General features: G+C 43.1%; 1 protein-coding gene across 18 annotated transcripts in view; it reads left to right on the forward strand.

Annotated features, from left to right (window-relative positions):
• Positions 1-19,701, forward strand: part of LOC104675570 (microtubule-actin cross-linking factor 1) — a 392,257-nt gene that overhangs the window by 362,094 nt on the left and 10,462 nt on the right. For 10 of the 18 annotated variants that reach the window (XM_030942495.1, XM_030942497.1, XM_030942493.1 and 7 more), the window contains 8 exons: positions 22-142; positions 733-896; positions 2,287-2,449; positions 3,489-3,643; positions 5,504-5,578; positions 6,981-6,998; positions 10,503-10,620; positions 11,422-11,490. In XM_030942495.1, the coding sequence (XP_030798355.1) occupies positions 22-142; positions 733-896; positions 2,287-2,449; positions 3,489-3,643; positions 5,504-5,578; positions 6,981-6,998; positions 10,503-10,620; positions 11,422-11,490 (883 nt within the window). The remainder of the gene's footprint in view (positions 1-21; positions 143-732; positions 897-2,286; positions 2,450-3,488; positions 3,644-5,503; positions 5,579-6,980; positions 6,999-10,502; positions 10,621-11,421; positions 11,491-19,701) is intronic. The other 8 variants (XM_030942501.1, XM_030942512.1, XM_030942505.1 and 5 more) reach the window with 3 other exon arrangements.

Below are 19,701 nucleotides of genomic sequence, written 5' to 3' on the forward strand. Positions count from 1 at the left end.
CCTATTTTTTGTGTTTAACAGACGTTTATGGAGGAGATGACTCGCAAACAGCCTGATGTGGACCGGGTCACCAAGACATACAAAAGGAAAAACATAGAGCCTACTCACGCGCCTTTCATAGAGAAATCCCGGAGCGGAGGCAGTATGTTTCCAGACCCCTATGTTAGGATGCTTCGTTCCTGCTAATTGAAGATGAGCACTTTCCAAATGCCCATCAAAAAAAAAATTTATTCCGTTTTCAAAAACCATGTTGGTTTTGAACCAAAATCTTTTGTTTTTGAAACTGACTTTTCTTACATTGACAGACAGTAGCTATACTCCATATTCTTGGATTGGTATGAAATTATGAGATGGTTAAGCTTACTCTTTAACAGTGGCCTTTCCATGGTTTGGTTATCAGCACTAGCTGTTTACATTTGACTTGCACTAATTTAATCAGCAAAACAGCTCCTACAGAATATGTTGCTTTTTTAGTTGAGTTAATGTGTCATCAGCTCACTAAAGTGGGACAGAATTGCTTGGAGATATGTAGGCAGCAGGTAAGTATGTGCTGGGAGGATCAATACTTTTGGAATTAGTACACCTCCGTATCTAAATATTGCCAAGTCCCTTATTTCTTTTCTCAGTTACCGACTGGATATTATTCTAAAGATCTCCTAAGTTTATACATACAGCTATTTCTCTTTGTGTGCTAACCAGCTGTTCTAATCTTGTGTTTATTTTTCCTTTTAGGGAAATCCTTAAGTCAGCCAACCCCTCCTCCCATGCCAATCCTTTCACAATCTGAAGCAAAAAACCCACGGATCAACCAGCTTTCTGCCCGTTGGCAGCAGGTGTGGCTGTTAGCACTGGAGCGGCAAAGGAAGCTGAACGATGCCTTGGATCGGCTGGAGGAGGTAATGCCCTGCTGAGTGGCCTTCCCTGAAACAAAGTGATTTTCTCAATCAAAACACAGCCCTTCTGAGGCTCTCTAAATGTGAACCATGTGTCTTAACTGACTTCTTCACAAATAGAAACAGACTTATACCAAGCCAGTACCCATTCTTTGAGGCCCCTGAATGAGAAAAGACACATTTATAAGAAAATCATTCATGACAAAGTAGGCCAAAGCTTCTAGGTGTGGAAAGCAAGAAAACAGCCAGTCTATAATGAGGGCCAGCATGTGATCTGCCTCAGCATCTTGCTGTGGTTGGGAATCAGGAACAGAACTTTGGAAATTTGTCTCCAGATATGTAGCAGAGCACAAAAATGACCCTTGTTGAGCCTTTCATGTAAAAACAGATGCTACACAATTATGAAATAGGAGTAATTTTTAATGATTTTGTTATTTTATTAGTCTTCACTTGATCATGAAAAGCAACTCTATTTTGAAGTGTCATTACCCAGTAAAAAAAAAAAATAGTACTGTACTTCCTAGTTTCTAAAACAAGCCTCTAATATCTTTTGTATTTTTTTATTTGTGCATATCAAAGCAGCTATGCCTGGAAGTGAGTGTTCTGTGTTTTATTTATTTTTTCCTTAGGTCAGTTGACTTTTAAGCTTATTGGGTTCTTGGTGCTTTTTTCCCCCCATTCCTTCTAACTTTGGAGTTTGAAAGACCAAGGGGAAACTGCTGCACTGTTTAAGACATTTTGAGTGTATATCATTAACATAGACTTAAGTAGCTGAAAATTGTCTTGCCCACTGCATAGGCCTGCTGTTTTCCATCAAGGCCAAATATTTAACATGGAGGTCAGATGGGAAATTTGCTCTCTGGTGCCATTCCAAAGAAACATGCTTGGATACAACACTGGGTTCCCAGTGCTTCCATCCAGACCTCGGATTTTCTCATTGAAATCTCAGAAGATAGTGGTAAACACGAGCCTCCTGATATTAGCCCTATGTGTGATTATAATGCCTTTCAAAACAACATAATTGAGGAGTGCTAAGGATCTCCCTTCTGAGTTAGAATCCATTCCCTTGCATCTAAGAGAGTGATCCTTTGAAAAGCCCAAAGGGAAAGCAAGGCTGGCTTCACCCATTCTCATTCTATGTGCTCCATATTTTCCATGGTGGTTCAGTTATTGTTTCTCTTGCTATTCCATTATACCGCAGCTCGTGTAAATAGTCATGGCTTTAAGTGAAGGAGCCGGATTGTGCCTTCACAAAAGAAGCAGACACATAGATTTCATTGTTGGTGCCCCCTGGAAGCATGGCTTTACTGAATGTCTGAAAGTTTGGTATGCTCTGGGCAACTCTTGAGGGCCCAAAAAATAAATCTTAGTGACACTTCTGATTTCTGTGTAGTTGAAGGAATTTGCCAACTTTGACTTTGATGTCTGGAGGAAAAAGTATATGCGTTGGATGAATCACAAAAAGTCTCGAGTGATGGATTTCTTCCGGCGCATTGATAAGGACCAGGATGGGAAGATAACACGTCAGGAGTTTATCGATGGCATTTTAGCATCCAGTGAGTCTAGTCATCATTCCAAACATGGGTCACGCCTGGATTCCTTGCACTTTGTAGAAGCGATGATATTCTAGCTAAACAATCTTTCTGAAGCTGGCCAGGAGCTATGGCTCACACCTGTAATTTCAGCACTTTGGGAGGCAGGTGTCACAGGCATGGTGGCACACCTGTGGTCCTAGCTACTTGGGAGGCTGAGGTGAATCTCCTGAGCCTGGGGAGGTCAAGGCTGCAGTAAACTGTAATTGTGCCATTGAAGTCCAGCCTGGGCAACAGAGTGAGACTGTCTCCAAAAAAAAAAAAAAAAAGACAGTGGTTAACCAGAGGTTTTCAGCTGGGAAACAATATGATTCACACTTCCCTTTGTATAGCAGTTTGTCAAGAATCTAAGACAGTAATCTAAACATAGGAAAACTTCATACTATTAATTCCAAACTGTCACTATTCTGAAATAATCTAAATATTCAATAATTGTAGGGTGGATAAGTATATTCTTGAGTGGTAGGTCTGTGGGTGGTTGTAATGTTATGTTTATGCTTTTTGGTATATCTGAAATGTGGAATATTACCTTTTTTTCATTGCATTTGGGGTAGGGGAGCCTATAAGTGGATATGTATTACTTTTCAGGAAAAATCAAGACATAAATTTTTTTGCTCTTAAGAAGTATTTCTGGCCAGGCGTGGTGGCTCACACCTGTAATCCCAGCACTTTGGGAGGACAAGATGGGTGGATTACTTGAGGCCAGGAGTTCAAGACCAGCCTGGCCAACATGGCAAAACCTCGTCTCTGCTAAAAACACACAAAAAATTAGCCGGGCCTGGTGGCAGGCACGTGTATTCCCAGCTACTTGGGAAGCTGAGGCAGGAGAATCGCTTGAACCTGGGAGACGGAAGTTGCAGTGAGCTGAGATTGTGCCACTGCGCTCCAGCCTGGGTGACAGAGCGAGACCTTGTCTCAAAAAAAAAAAAAAGGTATTTCTCTAACTGCTAACCAAACAAGTAAGCCCTCTTTTAAGTTTCAAAATATGATTCCTTTCCTCCAGAGTTCCCCACCACCAAATTAGAAATGACTGCTGTGGCTGACATTTTTGACCGAGATGGGGATGGTTACATTGATTATTATGAATTTGTGGCTGCTCTTCATCCCAACAAGGATGCGTATCGACCAACAACCGATGCAGATAAAATTGAAGATGAGGTAAGGGAAATAATTATATTTTGAGTATACTTCTGGCTATAGGTTTATAATATCCTGAATTTGGTTGGGTTCAATGATCATATTAGCCTTTGACCTGTCTGTTGGGAGATAATTATTTGGAGTTCTATTTTGAGATCTCTTTTTAGATAGCATTTCAAAGCATCCCAGAGGATCTCTGACATCTGAGCTCTAGCTCAGGCTAGATAGATTACTCAAGTGAGTCATGTCTGTGTGGTGCTCTGAAGTTTACAGAGAACCTTTGCAGGGTACCATATTCATCCTGGTTCACTTGTCCTGTGTTTGAGATAGACTCATCTTACTCCTGAGCATGCTACCTGGAATCTAGGGAAATGGTCTACCAGTGTAGCATTTAAGGGTTGAAATGAACTGAGCATGGTGGCTTATATCTGTAGCCCCAGCACATTGGGAGGTCAACATGGGAGGATCACTGGAGCCCAGCAGTTCAAGACCAACCTGGGCAACATAGTATGATTCTGTCTGTCCCCCCCAAAAAAAAAAAATTAGCCAGGTATAGTGGCAAGTGCTTATAGCCCCAGCTACTCAGGAGACAGGTGGAAGAATCACTTGAGCATGGGAGGTCAAAGATGCAGTGAGCTGTGATCATGCCACTACACTCCAGCCTGGGCAACAGAGCAAGACTTGTCTCAAAAAATAAAAATAAATGTTTAAAAGGGGGGTAAAATATAATGTTTAAAATGGTGTATACCCATCATGCTTTCTGCCTTGTTAAAAACTACCACACTGGGCCAGGCGCAGTGACTCACACCTGTAATCCCAGCACTTTGGGAGGCCAAGGCGGGCAGATCACAAGGTCAGCAGATCAAGACCATCCTGGCGAACATGGTGAAATCCTGCCTCTACTAAAAAATACAAAAAAAATTAGCCAGGTGTGGTGGTGGGCGCCTGTAGTCCCAGCTTCTAGGGAGGCTGAGGCAGGATAATGGCGTTAACTCGGGAGGCAGCAGAGCTTGCAGTGAGCGAAGATCGCGCCACTGCACTCCAGCCTGGGCGACAGAGCGAGACTCTGTCTCAAAAAAAAAGAAAAACTACCACACTGAAACTACCAAATTGATTAGTGCCATCTGGAAATCCTAGCATCTGTTGATAACAGATCTTGGGAAGGGAGAGGTGCTGGAATAGGTCTTAGGAGTGACCCTGGAACACACCAGGACTTCCAGGGAATCTCAGGCTCCTAGGGTGAAATTTAAAGCAGTTCATAATTTGCTTTATTAATAATATGATTTTGATGCCAGCATATTAGCAATTTTCTCTGAAGGAATTTTGAAGCAGGAATAATGTGTTACACAGTCACTTGGGAATTTCTTTCATGCCTTTTCTTTCTCAGTGTCTCAATTAGTTCACTTAGTAAGAACATACACTAATTTGGAACAGACGATAAATGCATATGTCAGAAGCCTGAAATGCCTAAAAAGTAAATAATGAGCCGGGCGTGGTGGCTTATGCCTGTAATCCCAGCACTTTGGGAGGCTGAGGCAGGCAGGTCACCTGAGGTTCAAGGCCAGCCTGACCAAAATGGAGAAACCCTCTGTCTACTAAAAAAAATACAAAAAATTAGCTGGGCGTGCCTATAATCCCAGCCACTCAGGAGGCTGAGGTAGAAGAATTGTTTGAACCCAGGAGGCGGAGGTTGCAGTGGAGCCGAGATCGTGCCATTGTCCTCCAGCCTGGGCAACGAGTGAAACTCCATCTCAAAAAAAAAAAAAAAAAAAAAAAGTAAATATTGAATAGCTTCCCTGCTTATGTGTAAAAATCTTTGTTTCTCTAAATAGAAAGTCTTACTCTACCCTTTACACTTTTCTTTTTGTTCACAACCAATAGGTTACAAGACAAGTGGCTCAGTGCAAATGTGCAAAAAGGTTTCAGGTGGAGCAGATCGGAGAGAATAAATACCGGGTAAGGAAGAGAAAAACCAATACTTTGTGGTGGTGGTTTCTCATATGTGGCTGATCCCACCTTTTCCTCCTGTTGCTTAGAGTCCCAGAGCCCATCGGACTTGAGATGTGGTCACTGTCTGACCTCATCTCTATAGATGCCAAGTGTCAGGTGCCCTGTTCCATCTGAAAACTAGTCCATATCTACTTAGATAGCAGTAGTTTGTATTTGAGTTTTAAGATAGGAGATATTTCAGAGCTGTCACTTCACATCTGACAAAGTCTTTAGGGGGATGAAGGTACCTTTGGAAACAATTATATCTAATGACTGACCACTTACTCCCAAAGAGATGGTCATTGTGAGCCTGAGTGGCTCCCAGGCTAGAGAGGCCTGGGGAAACTGTTGAAGCCCCAACAGATACTGTGTCTGCTCTGAACTGGGCTACAAGTGGGGCCCAGGAGCGCTGAGGAGACATCAGGCTCAGTGGTCTTCTCTGGAAAGCCATGCTAGGTGTGGCGATAACTGACAGTGAACTATACTTACGTTTTAGCTTCTTTTGGGACCAGGGTCAGGGACATGGAAGAATCTGAAACAGGTCTCCTAAAATATATCAACAGCTCATCGGGATTCTCTAAAGTCCTAAGAAAAATCTCTGATTGGCAAAGAGGATTTAGATTGCACTAAGAAACACAGGAAGATCCATGTTTCATTAGTATATCCAAAATGTCCTCAAAGTTCATCAAATCCACCCCATGCTACAGTTTCCTGAGGAGCACTGGGTGAATCTGCCTTGAATATAACCTGGGGCATTTAGTTAATAAAGCTCCAGGTAATCTTATGCCTGCTTGTTGAGTTTTGTTTTCTTGTTTTTTGTTTTTAATTATGAGAGAAATGAATTAACAAGAACAACATACAGAGTGGAGAGTTAGTTCATAGTTTATAAAACCACATCCCTGGCCAGGCGTGGTGGCTCACACCTGTAATCCCAGAACTTTGGGAGGTAGGGGCGAGTGAGCAGATCACTTGAGGTCAGGAATTCGAGACCAGCCTGGCCAACATGTTGAAACACCGTCTCCACTAATAACACAAAAATTAGCTCAGCTTGGTAGTGCACGCCTGTAATCCCAACTATTAGGGAGGCTGAGGCAGGAGAATTGCTTGAACCCCGGGGTTGGAGATTGCAGTGAGCCGCGATCACGCCACTGCACTCCAGCCTGGGCAACAGAGCGAGACTCTCAAAAAAAAAAAGAAAATGAAAACCACATCCCTATGGCAGGAGCTTGGTAAGAATATGTTCAGTGTGTGTCACTTTGCCAGAAGAACGTAATGATATGATTTTCATTCCTTAGTGTTAATTTGACAAAATGTTCTCTTTTTTTTTTCCCCCTCCTTTTCCTCCATCCTTTACTCTTACTGTCTATAGTTCTTCCTCGGCAATCAGGTACAGTGTGCCTTGCAATGTTCTCCTTCTCAATGGATATGGTCTGTGTAGCTAATGCTGCCTGTTCTTCGCTATGGGGAGAGGATGTACTCTGAAGCATGCCTGGGTCACACCTGGTTGTCTTACCAAGTGGAGAAACTGCTGATGAAGCCAGCATTGCAAAGCTATCTTAGCAGCAAAAGAATATAAGTATAATTTTTTTATAAAGGAGATGAAGTGGAGGAAACTGAAGCTATGGTATCAATCCATTCCACTTCTAAAAAGAGAATGGTTTTGTACTTCTGTGTTAGAAGTCAGATTACCAAACAGCACAGTTCTTATTTATGTTAGAATCTTTTGACAGTTAATAAATTTTGTAATGTATAAGTCAATTCCTGAAGAACTTCAGTACTGTTTAAATATCTTTTTAATATTTGTAGTTACTTATACTGTATTTTATAATTACAAGGTACCTGAGAAGTGTAGTGTGGAGATCATAATTGGCCATGGCCTGAAGTATGCTGATGATGGCCAGCCATCCAAGATTTAATGGGACCAAATTAGACTTGCAAAAAAGATTGGATGCTTTGACTCCACTTGGTAACTCTAACCTTTCAGATCTTTTTGAGTGCTGTGGGGTCCTGTGTCCTCCAATGTGGAAGGAAGTTGCATGAGTAAAATCTGTCTCTTTAATATGAAATTATAAACCCTAAGAGTTGATTTGAGGCCCTCAAACATCCCAGGCCTTGCAAGTCACTATAGAAATGTTCTAGGCAGGCCGGGCGCGGTGGCTCAAGCCTGTAATCCCAGCACTTTGGGAGGCCGAGATGGGCGGATCACAAGGTCAGGAGATTGAGACCATCCTGGCTAACACAGTGAAACCCCATGTCTACTAAAAAATACAAAAAACTAGCCAGGCGAGGTGGCGGGCGCCTGTAGTCCTAGCTACTCGGGAGGCTGAGGCAGGAGAATGGCGTAAACCCGGGAGGCAGAGCTTGCAGTGAGCCGAGATCCGGCCACTGCACTCCAGCCTGGGCGACAGAGTGAGACTCCGTCTCAAAAAAAAAAAAAAAAAAAAAAAGAAATGTTCTAGGCAAGTGAGAAGAACAGGGGATAAGAGAAAAAAACGAAAGATGAGAACAAACTGACTTTAAAAAAAAAAATCATTGCTTGAGAGTGTCCAATATGCCTATAAGTTGGTGATTGTGTGTGAATGCTAGGGTGCCTTTGAAGAGGGTGCCGGCACCCTCTTCTAGTGCTCCATTGACCTGGGGAGGGTCAGATGAATTCTAATGTTGGGAACAGAATTATGAAGTTCATTTTATACACAGGCACCTGAGGCCTCAAAGATCACATGCCTACTCTCACACGGCTAATGTCAGCCACTGCAAAAACTCAAGTCCCTGTAAGGAGTTTTCCTTTTGAAAGGTGGAAACAACAGTTACTGACCCTTAGGACTCTTATTCTGAGTTCTTTGCCTCACTTGACAACCCTGTCCTACCAGGTGTGCACAGGTCTCCATTTTTAGAGCTGCCGTGATCCCTCCCACCACTCGTGACTCTGGCCTCAACTTCCCCAGCTACACTGGCTACTGGCTTGGTCAAACCTCCTTTCCCCCATAGCTTAGCAGAAACAAGTTAGAATCTTTCAGAGCTTTAGTGAGAAATTAAGTTGGGGGGGACATGAAATAAATGGAGTGATAAATTATAGTACACAGTATTCCAAGAATAAAGTACTCCCAGGCTTCCTTCCTGATTCACCCTGGGGCACAGGCGCATACTCCCTGCCTCTCACCCATCCAGAGAAAACCCTTTGCAGTGATTCAGGCCAGCACTGCCCTTGGGTGGAATCCTCCATGTCTCAGAACCTCCCACAGGGCTTCCCATTTTCACTTGTGGGTCCCAACTTCTGCGGGGGGGCTCTCACAGAGCCTGGGGGGACAACTTCCTTCCCAAGACAGGACGTGTATTCTCTTTCAAGTCTGGGTTCAGTGCTGCTGCTACCACACAGTGGTTTTGCTGTAGTCACTTTGTATAAACATGTTTAAATTGTATCAGATGAGAGGTGTGGGACTACTTTTATTTTCAAAGTAAAGGGCTGGGAGGGAGGGTACAGTATTTTTCAATCGCCTTGCCCATGCAAATAGTGCATTTGAGTCAGAGCAGCTAAGGAATATGGAAGATTACCACAAATATATTAATTTTGAGGGAGGAAGGCTATATGACCTCAGATATCCTTTCTTGCATTTTCAGTTTTTCTGCCTTGTTTTAAAGTTAGAGTTGTCCTTTATAACGTTGAAAATCCTACCACCTCCATACCTGAGGAACCCCTGAATTAAATAATTTTAGGAATTCCATTTCTCCAACCAAATGTTTGTTTGTTTTGGAAACTCTGCATACTTCTCTTTTGTTGCTCCTTACTTCATTTTGGAAAGAGGATAATTTATGCCATGAGAAACTCCAAATGTTTAGAGCTGGGAAGTAGGAATGTTTGGGCAAGAAAAAAGGGAAAACATAATCAGAAATGCTTGTTTTAGCATCTAAAATGACTATTGGATACTGTTTATAATCATCGTGGGAGCTGCAATTATTCATTGCTTCAACTCAATTGTAGTATAAATATGACCTAATCATTTGTTCAGCTGAAGAAACTTTTCTGCTGGTGACATTGCAATTAGCAAATACTTCGGGTTTATTTCTGAAAACCTGATGCAGAAAATCAAATTTTCTTCTAAGCTTGTAATAATGATGCTTTGCAAAGATTTCCTTAAGGCTTGAAATAGTATTTGCTATTTTCCATTTAGCTTTAAAGCATACCGTATTCAGAAGTTGACATCCACCATCTTTCTTTTAGGAAAACAAATTAGCATACCAAGAATATGAATTTTTAATTGGGCAGAATCTCTTTTTAAAAAATCAAATGACCTAACACTTTGTCTGCCTTCCTACCTCTCCTTTTGGTGCAGAGGCAGTGGTGTGACCATTAAAAGTTAATTTTATCCCAATAGAAAGTATATTGGCTGGGTGGGGTGTCTCATGCCTGTAATCCCAGCCCTTTGGGAGGCTGAGGCTGGCAGATCACAAGGTTAGGAGTTCGAGACCAGCCTGACAAACATGGTGAAACTCTGTCTCTACTAATAATATAAAAATTAGCTGGGCGTGGTGGCGCACCCCTAATAAACCCAGCTACTTGGGAGGCTGAGGCAGGAGAATCGCTTGAACCTGGGAGGCAGAGGTTGCAGTAAGCCGAGATCACGCCATTGTACTCCAGCCTGGGCAACAAGAGTGAAACTCTGTCTCACAAAGAAAAAAGTATATCAAGACACCAGTCTTCAGGTTGATATTTCTGCCTTTCTATTTTTAAAATCCTTTTGTGAAATATATAAAAATGCAAAATTGTGAGAGTTAAAAATTCTCCCATAGCTATCAAATTGTCATTCCTGTCTGAATACAGTCTGCTTTGGGAGAAAAATACAGATCTGCTTTAAGACATATATATTAATTAAATTTCCTTTTGATTCTACAGTTTGGGGATTCTCAGCAGTTGCGGCTGGTCCGTATTCTGCGCAGCACCGTGATGGTCCGCGTTGGTGGAGGATGGATGGCCTTGGATGAATTTTTAGTGAAAAATGATCCCTGCCGAGGTAAAGAGCCATTCTGAGCATGAATTACATGTTAGCTACGCCCCCAGCAGTCATCTTTTATTACAGGAGGCACTGATGGTGGGGTCTGTCTGTTTTTATTTTGTTAAGCTGCCCGGGTGTCATCCCACTAGCACAGATTAGAACTCAGGGGTGCCAGCATAGGCCAGGGAGAAAAAGCTGAAGAAGTTGATGCCGTTTGGGGAGGTAGGTCTAGAGGAATGCAGTACTGAGAATTAAGAATGTATTGTGTTACTCGAATGTTTCAGTTTGGGGTATTAACACTATCCTAGAAAGGAGCCTGGTGAAGCCCTTTAGGTTCCCTCTTAGTGCCTCAGATCCCTTTGCCTATAATTCCTGTGACTGACACTCAGGGAGGGTGTTAGGCCCTTCTCATCCAGGGAAGAACTGGTGAGCCCCCTAGACCAGGAGGGAGGATGAAGACACCTACGTGTAAGCCCATTCACCTGTAAGGCAGGTGGCCACCTAAGCAAGACCATGGGTTGTCTTTCTGTTAAATGTGAAAAGGCTGGCCCACCAGCCCAGAAGCATAAGGAAACTGTCAATTTAATGAGTGGTGGCACCTGCAGCTAGGGGGGTGTGGGAACTGCAACAGGGAAGAGAGGACCAATTCCAATTGCTAAATCCTCTTCAGCTGTGTCCTTGCCTTTTTTCCCTGTTAGCAGAGCTGCACGTGGGTGCACAGGAGTCTCCCCCACTCTCTGCCAATTTGTCTTTCTTGACTAGTTTCTGCGTTTCCTGCCCTGTCTCTGTTTCTTTGTGTTTACATATTTTTTATTCTAGTTCACCATCCTGGGAGTAAAATAAAGCGCTCTGATTCCAGCTCTTCGATTTCCAGTCAGTCTCCCATAGGTTGGCTTTTAAGCTTTGTCCCTCTTCCTTACACCTAGCCCATTGAGAATGGCTTTGCTTCTTAAACTGTAACGTCTCTTGGTTCTGTGTATCTGCTGCATTCATGAATGCTTGAAATGGCCAAACCATAGCTTTTCTAACTACTCAAGTTGATGGTGCATAAAATACTGTTGAGACTGTCCATGGAATTTGTTTTGAGTTTCTATTTAACAAATACTTGTATAGTTTTATGTGCCACAGACTGTTATAAGTACTTTACAAGTAACACATTTATGCCTCATATGAGGTGTAGATGCTTTAATCTGTGTTTTACAGAATAGGAAATTGAGGCATAGAAAACATAAATATTTTGCCCAAAGACAACTAGTAAATGGCAAAGATGAGATTCAAATTCAGGGCAATCTGAGTCTAGAGTATGTGCCCCTAGCCAGCATGTTACATGTTTCAGAGACTGACACACCTTTGTGTTTATTATTGGATCAGCCTGCATAATTATTAAGGTTTATTTATAAACCTAGCAGAAATGTTTACTGTACAGTACATAACTTCTTTGGAAATGATTTATAGTCATATTCTGAAGCATTGAGTGAGGACAGAGCTAAACACAGCAGTTTTCACATGAATTCAGATATGCCCATAAGTAGTTCCTCTTATTTTAACTCATTCTGTGTTTACTACAGTAAACCAGAGTAAAAGTTCAGCAGTAATAATTTTCATTAGATGTTCCTTTTTTTTAAAAAAAAATTGGGGCCAGGTACAGTGGAATCCCAGTATGTTGGGAGCCTGAGGCAGGAGGATTGCTGGAGCTCAGGATCAGGAGTTCAAGACCAACCTGGGCAACATAGTGAAACCCTGTCTCCAAAAAAAATTTTTTTTAAATTAGCTAAGCATGGTGGTACACACCTGTGTAGTCCTAGCTACTCTGGAAGCTAGGTGGGAGTATTGCTTGAGCCTAGGAATTCAAAGCTACAGTGAGCCATGATCGTGCCACTGCACTCCAGCCTGGGCAACAGGGCAAGACTCTGTCTACAAAAAATTAATTTTGAAAACACTTTCTGATAAAAACTTGAAAGTATTTAGTTTTAGAATTAGAAGTCGTCTTTTATTGCTTTAATGAGAAACAATATATGCCATTTTAACTTTAACTCAGTAAAACAACTTTATTCCTTTTCAAATCTATGAATAAGGTCTATTTTTCCTGTCATGTATGATGGGACTAAATAAAAGATATATTGCATGTGGCATTTTGGAATCCTTGATTGCCTGTTTCTTTGCTGCCTGCTCTGTTTGTGATAACATCATGCTGCTGGCCCAGGAGAACACTGCTTGCTTTGTCCTTATCTTAGTATCTGAAATTTGGAACCCCAAGGAAATTGGGGACGGCCATCTAGAAGCTATTTTCTATGAAAGCTAGTGACCTTTTTTAGCATTCCTTGGAGCAAACAAGGTAAGACTTTCCTGTGTCTCTGCAGGAGTGCTCTCCTGGAACTCAGTAATCATCTCAATCCATTGACTGTGGAAAGAATCCAGAAGTTTTAAATTTCATAACTTTATCAGTGATGGGCAGGATGTGCTATCTTTAATCAAATAAAAAATGGTGCTAGGCGATGAACACCTAAGGACTAGGATGGATTATAGTAAGGTAGAAGGGTGTGAAGGTTGAGAAGAGAACAAAGTTATTTGAAAAACTGTATTGGAAGTTCTATAAGGATTAATATGACTTCTGGAAACACTGCTTACAGGAGGTTTTGTACTCATTGATATTGCATATTTCCTTGGGTCTCTGGACCACAGAGAATGCTATACTGAGGACAGTACAAGGTGCATGACAAGGTTCTTAACACCAGTGTGCACTCTCATTTCTTACCTCCCTTTACACAGCTATTTTAAAAGGTAGAAGACATCTCAAACTGCATGTTGCTTTAGTCATGTGTAAAAAAGTGAAAATATTTTGCTAGCTAGATTTGCCAATCTCCTGGTACTGTGAAAATCAGATATTTCAGTTTCTGAATTTATCCATGGCACAGGAAATCATGATGTTTTGGATGGAGAGAAAACCCGTGCTCCTGCCTAGATAATAGGTATACTTGTACCTAAGGTACTGCATATGTTTTTGATCATTAGACATATTAGCTCCCCCAGATAAGTGAAGAGCTAAGAAATTTCATTTATGAAGATTTAAAAGACACATTTTGCCATAGAACTGATTTTTTTCAGTTTGTTATACAAATAACATAAAATTTACCACCCTAACCATTTTTAAGTAAAAGACTGAGTACATTTGTATCATACTACCGTCACCACCATCCACCCACAGAATTCTCTTCATCTTGTAAAACTGAAACCCTATAGCTGTTAAACAATAGGTTAGAACTGAATTTTAACATGCCCGCAACAGCCAATGTCAGGTGGCCAGCATAACTCCCTTAGCAAAGACAGCCTCTTTGGTGGTTGATGAACTGAACTTGAGGTGGCGGCCATCATGGTCTGGTTCTGTAGGTTCAATGGTAGATCTTTTCTCCAGTGAAAAGAATGGTGAGGGGGAAAATCCTATCACAGTAGTCAACCAAGTACTAGGTATCTTCTCTTTTTTTTAACTTTATAATACCCAATGTTAGGAAAATATTTGAATCAATTTAAACATTAAAAGTACCTTTACTACTAAATTCAAGTGCTAGTACATACATTTTGCTTAGTTAGAATTTGGTGTTTCCTTCTAGTTTGAGAAAAATGTTTACTTTTTACTTTTGGGATTGCCCCAGAAATCAATTTTCACAGCTTCCGTTTGTTGTCGCCTCTTCCTATCCCAGCCTTTTCTAGTTTATCAAAGTAAAAGTATTAATTGCCCTCTTAACACCTTTTTTTTTTTTTTTTTTTTTGAGAGGGAGTCTCGCTCTGTCGCCCAGGCTGGAGTGCAGTGGCCGGATCTCGGCTCACTGCAAGCTCCGCCTCCCAGGTTTAGGCCATTCTCCTGCCTCAGCCTCCCGAGTAGCTGGGACTACAGGCCGCCCGCCACCTCGCCCGGCTAGTTTTTTGTATTTTTTAGTAGAGACGGGGTTTCACCGTGTTAGCCAGGATGGTCTCGATCTCCTGACCTCATGATCTGCCCGTCTCAGCCTCCCAAAGTGCTGGGATTATAGGCTTGAGCCACCGCGCCCGGCCTCTTAACACCTTTTTTAATTAAAATTGGCCGCTTTTAAGTTTATTTCTGAAGAAATAGCTTTCATTTCTTCCAAGTGGTGTATATAAAATGTTCCTTACCAAGAATCGTTTCATTGCCTTGCATCTTCAAATATTTTCTTTTAAAATGCAAATATCTTGGCCAGGCGCATCACGCCTGTAATCCCAGCAATTTGGGAGGCCGAGATGGGCGGATCACAAGGTCAGGAGATCGAGACCATCTGGCTAACACGGTGAAACCCCGTCTCTACTAAAATACAAAAAATATTAGCCAGGCGAGGTGGCGGGCGCCTGTAGTCCCAGCTACTCGGGAGGCTGAGGCAGGAGAATGGCGTGAACCTGGGAGGCAGAGCTTGCAGTGAGCCGAGATCGTGCCACTGCACTCCAGCCTGGGCGTCAGAGCGAGAGTCCCTCTCAAAACAAAAACAAAAATAAAATGCAAATATCCATGTGAGTTGTAGCATATTAAGCTAATATTAGCTAGGCATGGCTTAGCATGAATTAATTATTCATTGGTCTCTTGACCGAGATGAGAGCACCAGAAATATGGGAATTTTACTATTGTGAGCTTAAGAGCATAAGGACCAAGAAGATGGAAATTACAGAGAGAGGAAGGAAAATAAAAGGGAGAAGACAAGACTCTAAAACCCCAATTAAAGTAAGCCATTATTTTTATTTTTCACTTGAATTTAGAACTTCTTTTTTTTTTTTTTTTTTGGAGACAGAGTCTTGCTGTGTCACCCAGGCTGGAGTGCAGTGGCACAGTCTCAGCTCACTGCAAGCTCCGCCTCCCAGGTTCACGCCATTCTGCTGCCTCAGCCTCCCCAGCACTGGGACTACAGGCGCCCACCGCCACGCCTGGCTAGTATTTTTATATTTTTAGTAGAGACGGGGTTTCACTGTGTTAGCCAGGATGGTCTTGATCTGACCTCATAATCCGCCAGCCTCGGCCTCCCAAAGTGCTGGGATTACAGGCGTGAGCCACTGCACCTGGCAAGTTTAGACCTTCTAAATGAGGCATCATGGAAGCGTGCAGGAGCTAGCTAACCACCGTTTACAGTCTCAGATTACCTTAATGCCTATATTGCGTGCCTTTGGCATGGCTGTAGTAACCTGGAAGGATGACGATAGGGAATTGTTCACACATCTTTGCATCTCTAGCCAGTGAAATACTATACCAAGAGGTGACCATTGACTAGAGATTTCCCTGTGAAAACAGGGACTGTCTCGTTATGTTTATTTGTTTCATTATGATGTGTAAGCGTACCCTAAGAGGATGACGAACTGTATTTTCCCAGCATCCTGCATGCACCCAGCTAGGAAAGCAAATGAGACACCCTTTGGGCCCTCAGCAGTCATTTAATGAGGCGTTACAATGTACCTACCTCATGGTAGCCTCTGGGGCTAACAGCGTCATGACATAGGAGATCAGCATAGGATCCTGTGATAGAATTAAACAGGTTCTCAGTTCACAAAATGCACAGGTTAAATGTGTTGCCGTTAACATGGGATAATCTTCCTTCTTGTACTGTCCTTATGGAAAGCTATTTGCTCTTTTAAATTGCTTTAACAGTCTATATGTAGTAGGTGTTGGCAGTCAAATTTAACCTTGTGGTTTCAGTCATGAAAATTCATGGATTTGCATTTGTGGCTGGTGTGCAAGAGAGCTGCTCACACAGTGAGTGAGCCTCACTGGCCACTGACTCTTCACTTTAACACAGCTTGGTGCTTCTGTTCTTCATCCCCATGAAATAATGAGCACTTCTTAATGGAAGCACTTCTTAGTGAGTTCATGAAGGTTGCGAGATCTGTTCCTTGAAACTGTTGAGAGACTATTGTTTTCAGAGGCTATTTCAGAGAAACAGAGGCTACTCTGTTTCACGGATACTTACTGAAACCCTAAATGCAAGCCTGGCACTGGGATCCAAAGGTAAATTAAGATGATGGTCCCTGCCTGCAGAAGCTCTCAGCCTAGTGCAGGGAACAAACGTGTGAATAAACTGCCCTTCTATTTGGTAAAATGAATAGTTGAGAGAGGAAGAGATGACTGCCCATGAAGATGGAGAAGGTATCAGGAAAAGGATGTATTGGGCCGGGCATAGTGGCTCACATATATAATCCCAACACTTTGGGAGGCCTAGTGGGGAGGATCACTTCAGGCCAAAAATTTAAGACCAGCCTGGGCAACATAGCAAGACCCCATCTCTGTTTTAAAAATAAATATAGGCCCGGGCGCGGTGGCTTAAGCCTGTAATCCCAGCACTTTGGGAGGCCGAGATGGGCAGATCACGAGGTCAGGAGATTGAGACCATCCTGGCTAACCCGGTGAAACCCCGTCTCTACTAAAAATACAAAAAAAAAAAAAAAAACTAGCTGGGCGAGGTGGCGGGCGCCTGTAGTCCCAGCTACTCGGGAGGCTGAGGCAGGAGAATGGCATAACCTCGGGAGGCAGAGCTTGCAGTGAGCTGAGATCCGGCCACTGCACTCCAGCCTGGGCGACAGAGCGAGACTCTGTCTCAAAAAAATAAAAAAATAAAAATAAAAATAAATATAGGCCGGGTGCAGCAGCTCATGCCTGTAATCCCAGCACTTTGGGAGGCCAAGGCGGGCGGATCATGAGGTCAGGAGTTCAAGACCAGCCACGCCAATATGGTGAAACCCAGTCTTTACTAAAAATACAAAAAAACTCGCCGGGCATGGTATCATGAGCCTGTTGTCCCAGCTACTTGGGAGGCTGAGGCAAGAGAATTGCTTGAATCCAGGAGGTAGAGGTTGCAGTGAGCCGAGACTATGCCACTGCACTCTATCCTAGGCAATAGAGGGAGACTCTGTCTCAAAAAATAATAATAATAAATATATGGCCAGGCACAGTAGCTCACACCTGTAATCCTAGCACTCTGGGAGGCTGAGCTGGGCAGATCACCTGAAGTCAGGAGTTCAAGACCAGCCTGGCCCACATGGTGAAACCCTGTCTGTACTAAAAATACAAAAATTGATTGGACTTGGTGGTGTACATATGTAACTCCAGCTACTCGAGAGGCTGAGGCAGGAGAATTGCTTGAACCGAGTAGGCGGAGGTTGTGGTGAGCTGAGATTGTGCCACTGCACTCTAGCCTGGGCGACAGAACAAGACTCCATCTCAAAAAATAACTAAATAAAAATAAATTGTGTATGTGTGTGTCAGTGTGTGTGTGTGTCAGTGTATGTGTGTATATACTGCACTCCAGCCTGAGTGACAGAGTGAGACCCTATCTCAAGAAAAAAGGTTTTGAAAAAGGAAAAGGAGGTGTTGCTTCAGCTACATCTTAAAGGAGGTAACACTTGACCAGACAGGAAAAGGGATCTGGATGTTCTCGATACAGAAACCACATGTTCATATGAACAGAAGTGTCAGCAGCTGAAAAAGTAAGGGGACAAGTAGTCCTATGGGACTGCAGCCAAATGTACAAGGTTAGCGACCAGGTAAGACTCTGGACAGGGGTCAGCATCAGGGGCCAGGTGATGGATGCCAGACCACTGGGTCCTGGGTACTTGCCACATTGTGCCTTCCTAGTCCCCAAGATGTGGTCCTCAAAAAAAACGAAAAGTCATGGTCAAATGCATTTGGGAGATGCCGAGTTAAAGCTCTCCCAAGCAGGGAAATACAGATGACCAAACCCCTTTTGTAGGAAAACCCTAGAAAACCTCACTTGGGGAATTCTGCTATAAGCAGTGAAACACTATGGAAGGATTCTGAACTGTTAACAGATTTTCATTTAGAAATTTATTCTGCAAAATACAAAAATTAGCCAGGCAAGGTGGTACATTCCTATAGTCCCAGCTACTTGAGAGGCTGAGGTCGGGGGATCACTTGAGCCTGGGAGGTGGAGGCTCCAGTGAGCTATGTTTGCGTCACTGCACTCCAGCCTGACGAAGTGAGACCCTATCTCAAAAAACAAAAAAAAGAAAAAGAAAGAAATGCATTCTGCAGAATGAGAGAATGAGTGAGGGCTGGGTGGGTGGTGAGATGAGAAACAAGGAGACCAGTGGGAAGGCTGCTACAGATACCCAGTGGGCAGGGGGTGCTCCATGAAACACCTGAGTGCAAGGGGGCGTGCACAGGCTCAGGGATTCAAGAGGCATTTGAAGGTAGAATCAATAGACTGAACTGTCCTAGGGAGAGGGACCTATGTTGGCGCCAGGGTTTTGGTTCCCGGCTCTGGTCGTGTCTAATCAGATGTTGGATATAACCTCTGGCATCCAGCGGGAAGGCCTGCCCTGCTAATACATTTGGAGTTGGATGTGACTGTATGGTGGGACTGAAGCCTCAGTGGGTGAGCTCATCACCAGTGGAGTCTAAGAGGGAGAACGGGACTGTGGACAGATCCAGAGGACACCCATGTTTTAGAAGTGGGCAGAGAGGAGAGGTCAGCAAGAGAGCAGGGGTCCTTGAAGCCAGGAGAGGACAGGGTTTCAAAACCAAGAGAGCAGTGTGTAGTAACCCTCCACATGCAAGTTACAACAGCAGAGAGACTAACAAATTGTCAGATTTTTTTCCTGTATGCACTCATGCTCATAGCACACTAATTGGCCAGAATGAAGTAAATTTAATATACTCATATTATTTTGGAGACTGTATATAACATTTTGGAATCAGCTGGCATCTGTCAACCTTGACACATGGTTGACATTCATCAGTTGATGTTTTTACCTAAGGTAAAACATCATGTAATTTCTCCCCAGAAAATCTACATGTAGAAATTTATCCTAGACTGGGTGCGGTGGCTTACGCCTATAATCCCAGCACTTTGGGAGGCCGAGGTAGGCAGATCACTAGATCAGGAGCTTGAGACCATCCTGGCTAACACGGTGAAACCCCGTCTCTACTAAAAATACCAAAAATTAACCAAGCGTGGTGGCGGGCCCCTGTAGTCCCAGCTACCCGGGAGGCTGAGGCAGGAGAATCGCTTGAACCCAGAAGGCAGAGGTTACAGTGAGCCAAGATTGGGCCACTGCACTCCAGCCTGGGCAACAGACCAAGACTCTGTCTCA

The sequence above is a fragment of the Rhinopithecus roxellana genome, chromosome 12 (genome assembly GCF_007565055.1).
Source record: "Rhinopithecus roxellana isolate Shanxi Qingling chromosome 12, ASM756505v1, whole genome shotgun sequence".
Classification (NCBI taxonomy): Eukaryota; Metazoa; Chordata; class Mammalia; order Primates; family Cercopithecidae; genus Rhinopithecus; species Rhinopithecus roxellana.